Source organism: Sander lucioperca, chromosome 14 (assembly GCF_008315115.2).
Source record: "Sander lucioperca isolate FBNREF2018 chromosome 14, SLUC_FBN_1.2, whole genome shotgun sequence".
Taxonomy (NCBI): domain Eukaryota; kingdom Metazoa; phylum Chordata; class Actinopteri; order Perciformes; family Percidae; genus Sander; species Sander lucioperca.
Window position 1 is genome coordinate 28,445,367 of NC_050186.1, and position 17,517 is coordinate 28,462,883.

Sequence of the window (17,517 nt, forward strand, 5' to 3'; positions counted from 1 at the left end):
ATACCACTAAAAAGACTCAAAATATCACCAAACTTCAACGGTAGCATAATGAGTGTCCCTAAATGTTAACTGAAGCATTGAGAACTTTGTTAGTGTACAGACAGTTTATTAAAAAGATAGATTATAAAGACAGTTGCGTTCTCGTATATAGGCGGCCGCCGTCTTGGGAGCTACTGTCTTTCTTTCTTTTTAATAAACTGTCTGTACACTTACAATGTTCTCAATGCTTTGGTTAACATTTAGGAACCCTCATTATGCTATTGTGATATTTTGAGTCTTTTTAGTGGTATAAATAGCGATTTGTTTTTACTTTCCCTGTGCCCCAAATACTAGCGTTGTAAGCTAATCAGCGGTCCGCGCTAGCTTCTTTCAAGCTACAAACACATTCGATTAGCATGAAAACATGTCCCAGAGAGCGATCGAGTGGGTACACATCTGTTATTAACCTTTTGCGCCGGAATTGTCGTTTAACCTGTTTGGTTCATTTCGAACAAACTGGTGCATTTTCCTGTTTGATTTGGTTCATTTGTCAATCAAACTCTGATGTGGACTAAACAACCAGACCGAGACTGCCTAAAAGTGTGGGTCTAGTTCCACCTCCAAACTAACTCTGGTGCAGTTTGTGTGTGGTGTGATTTTAAAAAGAACTACTACTATTACGCCCATCAGAAAGAGGGGCGCCCTGGTCCTATAGGAGTTAAGGTTCAGACCATGAACCTGTTTTACATCTAGCCAAGAAACTTTGTTTTCATGTTGTTCCCCAAAAAAATCCCCCCCAAACGAGTAAGTAACACAGGTGTGTTTTGTATTTTAGCAGTTCCTCATTAAAAAGGGAGTGAAACGTGGCCGGGTTGGCTCAGTGGGTAGAGCAGGCTCTCATATACTGAGAGGTTTATGCCTCGACACAGAGGTCCTTGTCCATGTCTTCCCCCTCTTTCTCACCTAGCTGTCCTGTCAAATAAAGATGGAAAAAGCCCAAATAAAATCCCCCCCCCAAAAAAGGGAGTGAAACGCATTGACCCACACAGTAACTATCCCCCCATAATATTACAGATAAATCTTTTTCATCCTGCTTTGTTTGTCATTATTTATGATACAGCTGCAGTCCAAACTATTTATTTTAATAATCAGTTGTTTCTTGGTGAGCTTTTTGTGACACCAGAGAAGATAAATTGGAAGCTGTGAGGTGCAGACTGACCTGCTGTCAATTACCAGAGTTATATTTCCCCCCTGTGGGCTCATGTAGCCCTGATGATGCCTGGTGACATCACCAAAACTGTCCAATCAATGAGTCGCCTGTCAAACCACACCACAACTGAAAAGCAACAATGTACCCATGGTCTGGACCAATTGAACCGCACAGCAGGTGCGAAAGTGCCCTAATATTTCAGTCTGTTTTTTTCAGTCCAGCCCACTTTGGCCATATTAGGCTTCTTCTTCCTCTATGCTGAGCAGGTGGAGGAGGAGAAGCCCTGTGGTCTGAAAATTATCAGTTTCTTTCACTGTATGTTTATCTCCAACCAAAATGTGTCCTGTCTCTAAAAAATCTGTTTGAGTGTTTGAATGGCCCTCATTTCGCCCAGATGTCTGTTACCTTCTGCGCTCTTTGTGTTGTAATTTTAAACTCCGGTGGATTTATGAGGACTATGGTTAACTGCTCCTCAGATCTCTGCAGGGTAAATCCAGACAGTTAGCTAGACTATCTGTCCAATCTGAGTTTTTTTTTTTTGCACGACTAAAACAACTTTTGAACGAGCATTTGTTCCACCAAAACAAGTTCCTCCCCGAGACTATTTTACAGCAGCACCGTTGCTCCGTCCGGCGCTTAACACCGCCCAAGACGATTGTGATTGGTTTAAAGAAATGCAAATAAACCAGAGCACGTTTTTCTCCCATCCCGGGATGCTGTGTGAACTAGCCAGACCCTCCTCCGCAGCGCTGTGGAGGAAGGTCTGGCAATGCGAGACTAGAAGCACATCTGTTTGCACTGTCTCCGTCTGTCTGTCTGTCTGTCTCAACATATTATACAGTACACTGTATGCATTGTCTTTCTCTTTTTTCAGAAGAGTGACTCCTCCTCACTGCAGCAGGAACATTTTTATAAAAGTTTTCGTTCATTTTAAGTCTTTACTTTTATCATGAACACTGATGCTCTTAATTAAGTGACATTTGATGTAAAATTATAATAAAGTGTATTCGGCATCATCTTCAGCACAAGAGTGTTAAAATGTAAAGGGTAACCTTGTTTTTTTTTTTAACCTGGACCCTATTTTCCTGTGTTTTTGTGTCTAAGTGACTGATGGGTACAACAATCTTTGAAATTGGTCCAGTCTTAAGCAAGACCGCTGCAAAACAAGCTACAATGTAACAATAATGGGCAAATGCGCACCTTTTATTTCCGTCAACTAAAAGTGCTTGTTTTACCACTGACGCGGCTCAGATTATTATTCTAAGTGTCTGACAACATAACTCTTTTTGTTAAAGAGTAAGATCCTTTTTGTTTAACATGAAACATCCCTGAAATCGCTAAACCAACCAGACTCCATTTAAATAAACAGTAACGTCTGAAACAGCCGATTACAGCGTTCACGCTCAATACTCGACCAATTTTCAAAGATTTTTGTTTACATTAGTCACTTAGGCACCAATGCATGGGGAAATAGGTTGGGTCCAGGTTGAAAAAAATTATCCTTTAAGGGCTCAATATTTACACATGTTCTTTTCCTATACTGTGAAATGTCCAGATGTCCTCTATGAAAAAGACAGAGATAAGGATTAGGCTATGTGGGTTGCATTCTAATGAATTTTACCAAATCTTGTGCTAGCCCTCATCCTTTGAATTTCATTTTTTTTTTAAGTGACAGCCCTAGTAGCCTAATACTTGTTTGCCATTAAACTCAGATTCTATCCACATCATTGTGATGTCATTCATGGCAATGTTTTACATTTTAAATGTGGTCTTCCGTTTTTATCATTTATTTTCCGTTTCTGTAGCTGAAGTCAAAGAAAAATGTACAAATATAAGATTTACTGTAAAGTTGTTCATAAATATTAAAATGTAATGTAAAGGACAAAAACAGACAAACAAGACATCCCCCAACACTATAATATATTGATATATAATAATACCATGTAATACAATAGCAATAACAGTAATAACACAGCATATAATGTGCCTGTTGTCAGTCGCTGAGGAGGAGGGGGGTTGGGGGCGGGGGTGGTGGTTGGGTCTGGGTGCGTCTGATTTGATCATCTCTCTGAATTAAGTATTCACCAGTCAGAGCTCGGCTGATCAGTACGAATCAGGTTAAGAACTCAATTCAGTAACAACACTATCACATAAGATGAAATTGTCCTTGCTGTAAACACACACACACACACACACACACACACACACACACACACACACACACACCCCTCCTCCTGTCTCCTCTCAGCGTTTAGCGACCTGATGACAGATGCAAATGAAAGATCTGCTGCTCTCATGGTAAATGGTTCTGTAGCTTTAGAGCTTTCATGATTAATACACATACTGTATATGATGTTTACACTGAGTGAAACATTCAAACCACAGACACCATGTGTCACCATTTCAAAACATGGAAATATTCTACATGTCTTGTGCATCATTTTAGACACATTCAGCCTGACATATTTGGTATTTTCAGAGACATTGGGATCTCCACTATAATCTAAATTAAAGTTCTGTGGGCTTCATGGCAGCTTGTTTGTACAACATGAATTTGTAAAGCCTAAAACACTGTGGGAGTGAAGAGGTACTAAAATATATAGGCCTAGTTTTGGGGGGAACTTTTGAAATCTTACTTTTACCAAAACATGACTTGTACTCTGAGTACAGTGTATACATGACCTGCTCTGAATTTGTATTGTTCTTACATTATTTTGTTTAGGGTTTAGTTTAGCGTTGTGGCTAGTTGCTGGATGGAATGACTCAAATGTAAATATCCCAATGTACCTGTAAATAGGTGAAATGTTATAAGGAACTCATGTTAATCCTCCCTATTGTCTGGAGTGGTAATGCAGTTAGTCACTGCCAGGTGGTACTATTGATCTCTGAATATGAGGAGCCACAAACACACTGGGTTTAAAACATATGTTATGTGTGTGTGTGTGCGTGCGTGCGTGTATGCGTGCGTGCGTGCGCGTGCGTGTGTGTGTGCGTGTGTGTGTGTGTGTGTGTCACACAGACAGAGAGCGAAAGAGACGTCTGCTTTGAATCATCACCAGTAAAATGACAACAAATTGTAAATGAAAGACATAAACAAATGGAAATAATACTGTTGTTACTGTGTATAATACATAATAATGATATTAATATTAACAGCATCAGAACCTGCCTGGTCTTTTAAATGAACGGTATGAACCCCATTTTTATGTAATGCACATGCTTTGCTGGTGGCACCATTTATTTTGAACCTGTTTTGGTTAAACCTATTTTATAGACTTAATCTAATTTTAGAGCTTTAAGATTGTTATTATTATTACTGGATTTAAAAGTGCTGTTCAACTTATTATTAATATTTATATATATATATATATATATATATATATATATATATATATATATATATATATATATATATATATATAGATGGGACATAAATGTATAGATGGGACATATTATAGTACAAAACTGTGTGACAAGACTGTGTTTGTTCTTGTTTATTTAAAGTCTAAACACACACACACACACACACACACACACACACACACACACACACACACACACACACACACACACACACACACACACACAACACACACACACACAAACACAGAGTGCTGTGGAGATCTGGCAATGCAAGACTGTGGACCTATTTCACAGCAGACATTTTGACTTGTCATAGTAGAAAAAGCACAGCTAAAATTGATAACCTTAATAATGGCTCAATTCCATCAAGTGTCCCAGTAAGCTATTTCAGTGAGTCAGTATGCACAATACCAGGGCCTCTCCTAAGTGGAATGCAGCCATCATTAATGGTTTTGAATACACCTGTGCTTTTCCTACTATGACACGTCAACATGTCTGCCGTGAAAAAGGTCTATTCTAAGTCTAAACTAGAAATGTTGGACCTGGCTAATTACTGAGTGATCTTTGCGATAACACATCTGACTGTGAGCTGAAGTGTGTTTTTATCCAGCTGATCTGGTAATGACGGTTATCACAAATGTCAACCTCTTTTTCTCTCAGAAACTCAAATATTTCCACTGTAACTGCGTAAACCATTATTTAAACAAGGAAAGACAATTTTGTTTACTACTACTATAATTACCCCTACTACACCTGGTATGAAGAAACAGGCTGTTTTTTCTCCTGCTGTTTACCACAACTCTTTTACTATCATGGTCTTTGTACAACTTCTAATACTATGTTTTTCTACTCGCCTAGTAATAACATCTTTGTAGAGTATCAGTAATCCAGGTAGGGCCAAAACAATCCATCCACTGTATTAGTACTTTTTTTACTACAAAGTACTTTGACATTTTGTTCGATGTATTACTTCAGTTCTAATGATAGGAAGAAAATCCTGTCTTCACCTTCATAATAATAATAATAATAATAATAATAATAATAATATGATAAGAACAATACTAAAATAAAATAATCACAAAACACAAGTAGGACAAAAGGTTAAAATTAGATAAAAGCATGAAATGGAGTAGAATGGTAAAACCAGAAGCGACATATGGAATATTCACAAAACGCTTTGTCATACAAATGTTTTAAGAAGTATTTTACTAATATAGTGGATAAAAACAACAATTATAATAACAATAATAATGATTTGGTTATTTTCTAGGTTAAAACTAGGCTATATTTGTTTGAGAAATGAATGTTTTTTTGTGCATATACATATATATATATACATCCAAAAATACATCCAAAACAGTGTCTATGATTTTTTTGTGCACTTTTGTAGTGTTTGTTTTGCACCTGGCATTTCCTGACTGGACTTGTGTTGATCATCATGAAGCTCTGGTAGCTGTGAGTAACTGGAGGTACTTCCACCTGACAGAAAAGAGTATACAGGGTTTTATTTTCAATATTATTTACATGCATATTTCATGCATGCATATTAAACACAAAAATCTACAGTTCTGAGTGACCGTAGCTGCCCCGTGTTGTTTCCACTTTGATTTACACATTTCATTTTGCATTGCTCTTGATAGCCATACACAAAAACTCTCAAGTACTGACAGTTGGTCACAATCATTTAATTATATGCATTTTGTACTATTATATATGTATTAGACAACAGCTTCTTTTGTTGAAAACAGCCTACAGGGAGGCGCTATAAGTGCCTCAAAGCCCGAACTACCAGGCACAAGCAGTCACCGTTCTGAACCAGACCATCAGCTGAACTTTACTTAGCCCCCCCTCCTCCTACTACACTATGTTATGTCATTTGCATGTTATGTCATTTGCACAAGCACTTCAACACTACAGCATTGCACTTTAAATATGCTATTTGCACAAGGGCTTTAACTTATTGTATTTTTACTATGCCATTGCACAAGTACTATCGTCTATCATCTGAGCCTGTAAATAATGTCTATGTTGTTGAAATTTGTCTTTTAATCTTGCTGTGTATGTGCACTGTTTGTTGGAGCGTGCGAAATTTAGGTCGTGGCAATGACAATAAAGTTGAATTGAAAAGCTGTTGTATTCTTTTGACATTTGTACTTAAACCCAGGTATTGTATCAGCACTAGTGTCAAAAACATTTCAAACCATACTCGGCTCTAAACTTGGACATCCAAAGAAAGACAAAAAAAACAAAACAGAAAACTTTGACTTTTCAACCAAAATAAGCCCAGTTTTAACTGATCTCGAAATCACCAAATCAATGCTCACTTAGAAATGTAACAATTCCCCTTTTAGACATGGCATACGTAACATTGCTGGCTTCATCTGTGTGTTTCAGTGATGTCTCTTTGTAATTTAAATATATGGTGTCTTTTATGTAAATGTAATGTAATGACTTTATTGGAACATGATTATTTTATAATATCCTACAGTGCACAAGCACTGAAAGACAAAACATCAAGTTAGGACAATTTTTATTGTTCACAAACTGTGTGTAAAGCATTTTGCTGGATAATTTCTAACTTACAGTTGGCATGAATGAAGATTTAAAATATGGGAAGGAATATAGGTCAAATAGGTCAACAAGTAAATAATGAATGAAATACTACTTCAAATATTGTAAATAGATTTCTTATGTACACCTTGCCCTCTCTCTGGATCTCCCTTTTCTGCTTACTGTAACTCGATGAAAAGCAGCTCAGCAGAAGTTCGCCCCAGACTTAAAAAAAAAAAAAAAAAAAAAAAAGTGCAGACACATTTACGTGTAAAAAGGGAGCAATCAAAATCACCCACCCACACACAACAGCAGCGTACCGTCAATGGAGAAAGAGCACGCTTGAGCGATTCAATCAGGCTTTTTTTCCCCTCTGGTAGAGGTTACAGTGAGGATCAAATACACAATTATATTATTCAAAAGGGGTTTACCGGTTTTAGGAGGGGTTAGAGGAAGGAGGGGGGGAGGGATGGCTATTCTTTAAAGGTAAGCGTTGAATCAATAGGATCAATAAAGCAGGGTTCCTCTGTCTTTCATCAGCTCTCTCAGTCCCTCTCAGAGACATCAGTGTGTTGCTAAATGCGTCTCTAACTGCAACTGAGATCAGCAGAAAATACAGAGAATCTATTGCCTTCCCTTTCTATTTTCTCTCTCTGCGTGAGTCAGCTGTCACAGAAGGCCTCCCTTGTCTCTTTTATTATACACTTGCTTTATAACAATTAATCACAGTCAGAATTATTCCCCTAACAGCACAGCCATTGTTAAATCATCATCTGTATAACCATTGCAACCATATCCAAATTCACATAATGAGCATCTTCAGCACAATGTTTGTCATGATTTTAGTCATCTTAGTAATCATTGTTGTCACTTTCTTATCTTAAAGCTATAGTGCGTAATAGTAGGAATTCCAAGTAATGACAACAACACTGTCAACAACACAAAATACAAGCCTTCTGTGATTGTACACTACTAGCACTACTAGCACTACTAGCAACTGTGTGGAGGAGGGGGGGGGGATACGGAGGATTAAAAAATACATGATGAACTCTTCAGATGAGGTCATTATCTTCATTCGAGTTCCTGCGCACAAAAGTCGCCGGACGACACAATTTTCTAAACACAGCCATGCTGAGAAATACAGAGAGAGTTGTGTGGAGCTGATAGTCTTAATTAGCTTTGTAGCAACTCATTTGGCAATGGCTTGAATGTAACGGACATTCATTAATATTAAAAAGTTATGCACTAAAGCTTTAAGTAAGGAGCTGGAGTCAGCACGTGCTAAGCCTAGCTTAGCATAAAGACTGGAAGCAGGGGGAAACATCCCAGCACCTCTAAATCTCACTAATTAATAACATGTAGTATCTCATTTCTTTAATGTGGTCACAGACAGAAATGTAAAAACAACAGTTTGTGGTTTCTTTCCAGTTACGTGCTCGAACTATTTCTTGTTAAACAACAGCTGACCCCAGTGACTGTGCAGTCTTCTCATCACAGCGAGGTTACCAGATTTGGTACCATCTTGACTGTACAGAGAAAAAAAAAAACTGTGTTCACCAACTGCATCTGACAACCTGTGCTGTAGCTGGAGATGCTGCACAGAAGAACTGGGTGCCCACCAACAGGATAAACTGTTCCTATACTGCGTGTTAATTACTGAGCTTTAGTGGTGTTGAATGGTGTATTTCTGAAACTTGAAATAACCAGGCTAGCTGTTGTACATGCAGTACTCCACCTTAAAGGCTTTTTATATATTCACTTGAATGGGGTTGAGTCAAGTGCTGAGTCTTAAGAGCTGGTAACACTCACAGCAAACACATCAGTGTATTATACCGAGGTTTTTAGAGTCAAGGGCTGCTAAACGTCAATAGGAACATCAAGGTGATGTTTATTGAAGCAGCCATTTCAAGTGAACACGGAGAAACAGAGAAAAACAGAGGAGAGAGGTTAGGCAGGGGACGTCAAAATAGAGAAAGAAAGATGGATAGCAGAAAAGAAAATTAAGATCATGAGGAGTGTGGAGATGACAAAGAAGTTAGGAGAAAATAGCAATACAGAGTAGAGGAGAAAGATGGAGGTAAGATAAAGAGGGCTGAAGATAAAGATAGAAGGAAAGGAAACAGGAAGAGAACAAGAATGTCCCTCACGTGACATCAAGTTTACTTTAGTTAACGCTGAATGAAAAGTAAGAAATAAATATTACATTTTAGGGCACCCGGGTAGCTCACCTGGTGGAGCGTGCGCCCATATACAGAGGCTCAGTCCTTGATGCAGCCGCTGTGGGTTTGGTTCCGACTTGCGGCCCTTTGCTGCATGTAATTCCCCCTCTCTGTCCCCTTTCATGTCTAAGCTGTCCTGTCAACAATAAAGGCCTAAACATGCCAAAGAAATATTGCATGTTGATATCGCACATAGGCGGAAATCGCGGGGGGGGGGTCGGGGGGGTCAGGACACACCCCATCTGAGGGTTGTCCCCCCCTAAAAAAATGATTAAAAAACATACTGTGCATTGTAAATAATGTAATGTATGTAAAACAATACAAACGTAGCTTAAAAACATCTACCTGCTACACACACTAGAGTGCGGACCGGGGCGCATTTTTCTATCCGAGCCCGGCCCACGTCCGACAGAGCAGTAACCGAGCCCGGCCCGAGCCCGACAGGCATTAAGATATTTATGTCCAAGCGCGACCTGAGCCTGACACAGTTAAAATCTCATACTAATGACACATGTACGTTTGTTTGTGTGGAAAGCCCGCTTTTATTAAGCAACTGTAGGAAGGCATTCTGAAATGTCAACAGATGAGCGCATCAGCGTACACGGGGCAACAAGCGCATGTTAACACAGGTGCGCACCTACATAATAAGCTTTTTTAAATTTAAAATGTTCAATGCCTTATCGCGCTGATGTGACCGAGCCCGACCCGAACCCAAACATCATTTCTAAATATCTGTCCGAACCTGGCCCGGCCCGTCGGGTACCGCCGGGTCCCGCCGGGTCCCGCCGGGTCCCGCCGGGTCTCGACGGGCTCGGTTCGGGTATCCATCCTCTAACACACACAAGTTTGTTCGGTGGGAGCAGCGCTGTTAAGAGAGACGGTGCTAGGTGGGAGAAAACAAAATTTTAATCACTCAATAACGTTAGTTGCGGGACTCCAGTAAGTAGACATGGCTATTTCATTCACTTTAAACATCGGATGAAGTAATTCTTTTCTCTAATACAGACGATACTGTGTCATTTTAATTCATTACAAAGTAGTCTTTACAAAAAAACGATGATTTTTCCATGAATCCTCTATGTTAGCGAATATAACGTTACCTAGCTTGTTTGGTAGCTTGTTTAATAGCTTGTTGGATAGTTAGTTAGCTAACTTGCTAATTCCACCCAACATGCTTTCACTGGTTTAAATATTCGAAAATTGCTCTTGAGAAATGTTATGTTTATTCTCTCACCCCAACAGTTAGATGAGATTTACGCCCATGTCAGGCCACAGTCAGCGTTTAACGACGGCGATGCTGTCTCGTCTCGTCATTATTGTCGTTAAGGTATTTTAACACTTCAGCAGAGGTATTAATTTCCAAACGGGCTTAGTGGCTTGACAGTTATAAAGAACCGTTAAAATATAGATTTAATTAGCAGAGGTATTTTGCCGGTGGAAATGTTATTAGTGTTATAAGCTAGTACACTTACACAACCTAGTGAGAGACAAAGGAAGACAGCTCTCTTTGCCCAGTCAGCTCAGAGATAACGTTGTCTTCTGATGTCTGCTTAGAAGTGGTGAATTTACAACTTGCTACGATATAGTGTCTGGCTTTTTTGTTTGTTTGATTTTGATCTAGTGTTGGCAAAAAAAATTGCTTTTTAGACAGTTTCCTTTTAATGAAATGCTCTGAGTGAATTAAAGCTGGGCTTTTATTGTGAAGGGTAGACATGGAAGAGTCAGCTTCACGGCAGTGTTTTTTTTTTCTCCTCAACCTTTATTGTGCTGTTGTTTAGTTTTATTTACAGTTCATTAATATCCAATATCCAACGCTGTCCAAACTGCTCTAAATTATAAACCCTAAGTTCATTGGGTACCCAGGAAGCCAAGTGTGAAGTAGATCGGTAAACAGTTCTTGAGATATTTAACATACACACATACACACAGAGGGTCCTCGATTTAGAGTTAGATGTTATTTACTTAAGATTTCTTTAATTATTCACTTTTATGTCAAACATTTTGTTTATTATAAATAAAAGTTTAAAAACAGGAAGTGAGTGAGCCAACAAGCTTTGGTTTCATTTTACAGAGAGAGAGAGAGAGAGAGAGAGAGAGGAGCTCAGCAGAGTCATTAGAGATCCTCACCACAAAGATAGATCACAGCCTAGCAGCTTTACCATGACGGCCTCAGGCTCCACAGTGCATGCATGTGTCCTGTTGCTGATGGACACAATTTCCCACATTGCAATATATAACAGAAAGGGAGGAGCTACGTACAAAAAAAGTGACACAATGTACAATGTTGGCCTGAATTAAGACACCCGTTGTCTCCGCCACGCGTTTTTTTTCGAATATTTAAACCAGTTGTCACTGAGAATTCCAGTGAGAGAGGGCAGGTAGCGAGAGATTAACTGTGAGTGTCCCAAACCATCAACAAGCAGCAGTAACATCAGCATTAAAACATTACTCGGTCAAAATCTAATGTATGGCTGGACTGTGTATGGCCAATATGCTTCATTGTGGCCACTGGTTTCGTCATTGCAATATAAACGATATAGATCCCTGATCCCAGATCTCTAGATGCTTAGCTAAATATGCACTCATAAACAGAGGTAAAAGAGGGATGTTGAGACTTAAAAGAAAAGAGAGAGAGAGAGCGTAGAGTTTGGGGATCAATATAGCTGAATATAAACCATAGATGTCTGTCAGGACTCTACAGACTCAGACAGACCGGCTTCATTCTGTAAGAATAAAGGATTTATAGCACAGAGGGCAGCCATCAGCTGGAGAGCTCTGTCTCTCTCTTTATCTACAGTCTCTTATGTCTCTCTCTGTGTCTCTGACTTTCTTTGTGTCATTTAGTGTTTTATTGCTGTTTTGCCTTTCCTTTTCTGTTTCATCACTTTTTTCTCCATCACTCTCTTTTCCCTATCCGTCTTCCTTCGTCTTTGTCCTCTATCATTCCTTTCTTTTTTCAGCTCGTCTGTCATCTGTTTTGCATTTTTTGTACTCGTGTCTCTTTCATGGTCTCTCTTTTGTCTCCACTATCTCTCTTTAACTCTCTTCATTGTCTTTCCTTTCCTGTCTTCTTCCCTAACTCTTTCTTCTCGCTTCTCTTTTCTCCCTTCCTGTCTTCTTGCCTCTGTCTCCCTCATCTCCCTGCCCCTCCTACCTTTCTGTCTCTCTCTCTCTCTCTCTCTCTTTCCTCTCTCCATGTCTCTCCTCCTCCTCCTTCTCTCTCTGTATCTTTTTTTTGTTGTTGCACCATTACCACTTAAGCCTTGGTATCCATTACACAGAGGGCATATAAGTGCAGGGTAAGTAGTAAAGTCGCCCTTCAACATACACTTCACTGCTCGTGTGTGGCGCCACGTTTGGATGCTTCGACACTCCGTCATAAGATGACAGAGCTGAGCGATGTTTTGATGAAATCCTTCATCAGCTGTGGCATGGTTACATTGTTAATGTGTCTAATGTCGTTGCGATGGCACCCGTGACGTCGCCCCCAAATAATCATGACTGTTAACTGTCATTTAATTCTGCCTACTGCCTCAGTTCCTTTTGAACAGTAATCATATCATTTTCACAGCATGATCAGTGATGTTCTGTTGGTGCAAAGCATCTCTCCAGAAGTTCAATATAAATAATTTACATTACTGAAAAAGAAAATTTAGAGACCACCTTTAATTCATTAAATTAAGTAAAAAGCCAAAACCTTCCAAAACTTCAAAATCCCTTAACTACATAACAAATTAAGTAGAATTTAATCTACATATTAATAGGTTTACCCCATATTTTGGGTACATTAATGGATCCAACATAGATTTTAATGTGTTTTCTGCATGTATTTACAAGTTTTTTAAAGAAACACTTCATATTTACTAGGGGTGTGCAAAAAAATCGATTCACATTCGAATCGCGATTCAAGCTCTACCGATTCAAAATCGATTCATAGAATTCCAAAAATCAATTCATTTTTTAAATTTTTTTTTTATTGTATGTCTACCGCAATCACATGGGAAAAGTAACTACATTTACATACTGTGAATCGTTCTTTGAATCGAGAATCGTTTTTGAATCGAGAATCGATTTTTAATTGAATCGTGAGCCTAAAAATTGATATTGAATCGAATCGTGACATTTTCTGAATCATGCACCCCTAAAATTTACTATATAACATACATTTACCTCTTGATTTTGCAATTCCATTGCAAATTCAATGAATCTAATCTAATCTGATTACCATATATTAAAATGGGTTTAAGTAGATTATCTGCACAGTTAAGAATGTTTTAAACAGGTAAAATTTCACCAATTAGCATTATAGCCATCCCTGAATTTTCAACTTCATTAAATAAAAAACTTGAGGCTCTCTTATGGTATACATTAGGGCTCTTTTTCATGTTATTTGGTCAGTTTTAAGGGTGTTCGGGTTTTACTCATGATTTTAAATCATGCATATAATCCAATAATAATTACAACATCATTAATGGGTGAATTATCTGAGTTTTACGGTAAATTTAATTTGTTTCATATTGGATGCTATGGAGTATGCAGTGTTACATTCTTTAAATGTCCCAAGAAATGGTATCATTACTTCCTTAATGGGATGTCCTTCTTCTGACCAATAAATTGTTGTGTGGGACAATAAGCAGAGAGGTGTCAGTCATGTAAATATAATTTATAATTCATATCAGCCATTTAGGAAATTCCACCGGATGTGTGACTATGGTTAACTGCTCCTCAGATCTCTGCAGGGTAAATCCAGACAGCTAGCTAGACTATCTGTCCAATCTGAGTTTTCTGTTGCACGACTAAAACAACTTTTGAATTTACACGTTCCACCAAAACAGGTTTCTTCCCAAGGCTATTTTACAGTGGCTCCGTGCGGAGCTTAGCGCTGCCCAAGACGATTGTGATTGGTTTAAAGAAATGCCATTAACCAAGAGTGAGTGACTAGACCCCCAGAAGTGCACCAGGCTTTGAAGCCAATTTAACATGGCGGCCAAACAGTGGAATTACAGCTTCCGTGTCCATCACGTGACTTACAGTACATGGCAAAAGAGACATCTGTAAATCAGTGAATCATTTTTTTGGAGCGTCACAACCCCTGCTAAATGACTCGTATCACTATCAAAATTTGATTTATTCGGTCCGATAAAATTTGGAAAGTCTAGAAGAGCCGCACAATTAAATTATTTAAGCAGGCAAAGAAGTAGTCAGCTTGGCTGGCTGAGGTCTTTAGTGTGCCTATGGACACCATAGTGCGAAAGCAGTGCTGATCACCCGGGTAATTTTATATGCAGAAGTTGAACTTTTTGGGCTTAATGCGCGGCTGAGCAACTCTCATGGGAATGAACAAGGCTTCACCTCGAACACTGTATCCACAGTTTTATTGTACATGTGAGTGACTCTCACTCCATACTCCATGTGAGTAACTGAGAGAAATGATGGCCCAAACTATGAAAACATGGTTGTAAAAAGCAATGCTCTTCCTAGTAGTAGGAATATTGCAGTATATTACAGTCTGCAGACTTCAAGAGATGCTAAAGCTCAGCACGGGAGCCTGGCAAACACACTTGATGCATCTGCATCATATCTCAGCACTTAAACTCACACAAACAGATGTCTATAGAGATACACAACATGTGTGTGTGTGTGTGTGTGTGTGTGTGTGTGTATGTGTGGTTGGTTGTGCTTAATGCACCAAGATGCTTTTCCTCTTTCTATGTTGAGACGATAACCGGAAATGAAACAACAGACTAAAGACACTCTCTCTGTCTCTGTTTCTCTCTCACACTCATAACTGAAAGCATTAATAAAATCTGTAAGAATATTTATCATTTAACAAAACAGTATTGGAATGTTTCTCTATCAGCTGAGCAATAAGGCAGCACTGATGTTTAGCTTCATATTGATTAGTTTTTGTTTTTTTAAATTAACCAATTCATTGTTTAGCCTTCAAAATGTTACAAAATGGTGTTAAATTCCTGTCATTTCAGAGCCCAAAGTTAAACCTAAAGCTGACATTTTTGGTTTTAGTATAATGTCTCAAAAAGTATTGGATGGATTGCTATGAAAGTCATTCATGTTTCCCTAATGACAAACGTATAACCAAATACCTTCAAAACTAATGACATTCCCATTAGCCTTAGATGTACTTTATGTTCTATAGTACTATAGTATGTAACATACTATAGTAAGATGGTGAAAACATTATACTTGCTAAGCATCAGCATGTTAGCTTTGTCATTGTGAGCATGTTACATACGTTATGTAACATGCGAAAGTTAGCATTTAGCTCAAATATCAGTTTTTATGACTGATTGTATCGAGGAACAAAGAGAGCGAGATAGAGAGAAAATGTTAGTGTGTGTGTGTGTGTGTGTGTGTGTGTTGTGTGTGTGTGTGTGTGTGTCCAGAGAGATGGTTTATCAGTGTTTAATCTGTATGTCCACACAGTCTGTGGTGACATCACTGGACAAAGGTCTCTCTGACCGCTTACACACACGCATAGACACACACACACACACACACACACACACACACACACACACACACACACACACACACACACACACACACACACACGCACGCACACACGCTGTAATGTATCTTTAGTTGTTTACCAGAAGAAACGCGTTGACCAATCAGAGCTTCTGGTGGCTCAGTGATGTCATTAAGCTGATGAGAAAATGGCCTCAGAGGGGTTTGATGTCACCCACCCCCCTCTCTCTCTCTCTCTCTCTCTCTCTCTCTCTCTCTCTCCCTCGCTCTGATTTCTCTCGTTTTCCATTTTATCTCATTCAGCTCTCTTATAATCTTTAATCTGCTATTAAGCAATTTGTAAGGTTGCTAAACAAAAAGAGCTTCACCGAGTTGTGAAGCTCTTATTTGTTAATCGACACCATTGTCATCAGACCCTTTCTGAACAGTTTGACACATTATTTGATCTTTCTCTCCAATTTGATGATGTCTGTTGCATTAATGTATGAACTGGACTGGGAGAATACCTTGATCAAGCTGTTGGAACTGTGGCGCCTGACCTTTTTGGCTTGTGGCCTCTAAAATTCAATTTATTGTGGATGTGAGTTGTCAGCAGTCCGACCAAAAGAGATTTTCCCTTCCTTTCCTTCCATCTTAAGGATTTGAGAGGCCCAAAGATGTAACGGTATCCAAAATACTAAAAGAAAACGGCCAAAAGAAAATCAAGGTACATTTTGTGTAACAGAAAAATGATTTACTTTCTCATCCCTTTAATGATCCTGTGACACCTCAGATGTATCTCCTTACAAAAAAGCATATGTGAAACTCCACATACAGTATAAACACAGTATAAACACAGATGCAACACATTGCAGCATTGCATTGCGGGATTTCTTGCAAAAAGTATATTACTTAGAGTACTAGAGTAGATCCGACCAGGCAATCTGATTGGTCAACTAGACATTTAACGTGCTCAAATCAGCATGACAGCACACCCAGAGCCATTTGAGCACACCATGCTTCCATCACTTAAAATATTACTCTGCCATTTCCATGTCAACATTACGTAGTGTAATCAAAAACTGTTTTTGAAACATTTGTATTCATGAAAGTAAATTAGGAACCACAGAGGAACACAGAAACTCTCCAACAAATTTATATAAAGTGATTTATTGGGTTGAACGTAGAGCTGGGTGATATGGAGCAAATCAAATATCACAATATTTTTGATCAAATACATCGATATGGCGGCGATATTGTAATGTTTGCTCTTGGTGCTTTCACGAAATATTTACACAATGAGATATTAGATAAATTATCATTAATAATGTGGCTATAATGAATGAGTGGGTAAAGGGAAAAAATAGAACAGCTAGAACAGTCAGTGGTTAAGTTTAGAAAATTACATCACTTTATACTGTAATGTAGTCTTTAAAATCAGGAAAGACAAGACTTTGTCATATTGCGATATTACGATACGCAAAATATAAGACGATATCTAGCCTCACATATCAATTTCGTAATAAAAACGATATATTGCCCAGACCTAGTTGACAACTCAATTTTTTCAACGCTCTGGAGATAACTGTTATTGGAAATGTTTGGCTAACATCAGCTGTACTGGTGACGCAGCGCTATGTTAAAAATATGTGAAGTTCGCAGACAGGAGCTAAATAAGAAAAATATTTTTTTCAGCAGATATCTTAGTTATAACAAGATTGAGCTAGC

General features: G+C 38.6%; 1 protein-coding gene across 2 annotated transcripts in view; it reads right to left on the minus strand.

The window, feature by feature from the left end:
• The window catches only part of onecut2 (one cut homeobox 2), a 50,978-nt gene that overhangs the window by 13,780 nt on the left and 19,681 nt on the right, over positions 1-17,517 (minus strand). The window contains exon 2 of one of the 2 annotated variants that reach the window (XM_031277492.2): positions 5,957-6,031. The exons of the other annotated variant lie outside the window; for it this stretch is intronic. Coding sequence (XP_031133352.1) covers positions 5,957-6,031 — 75 coding nt within the window. The remainder of the gene's footprint in view (positions 1-5,956; positions 6,032-17,517) is intronic. 2 annotated transcript variants of the gene reach the window in all.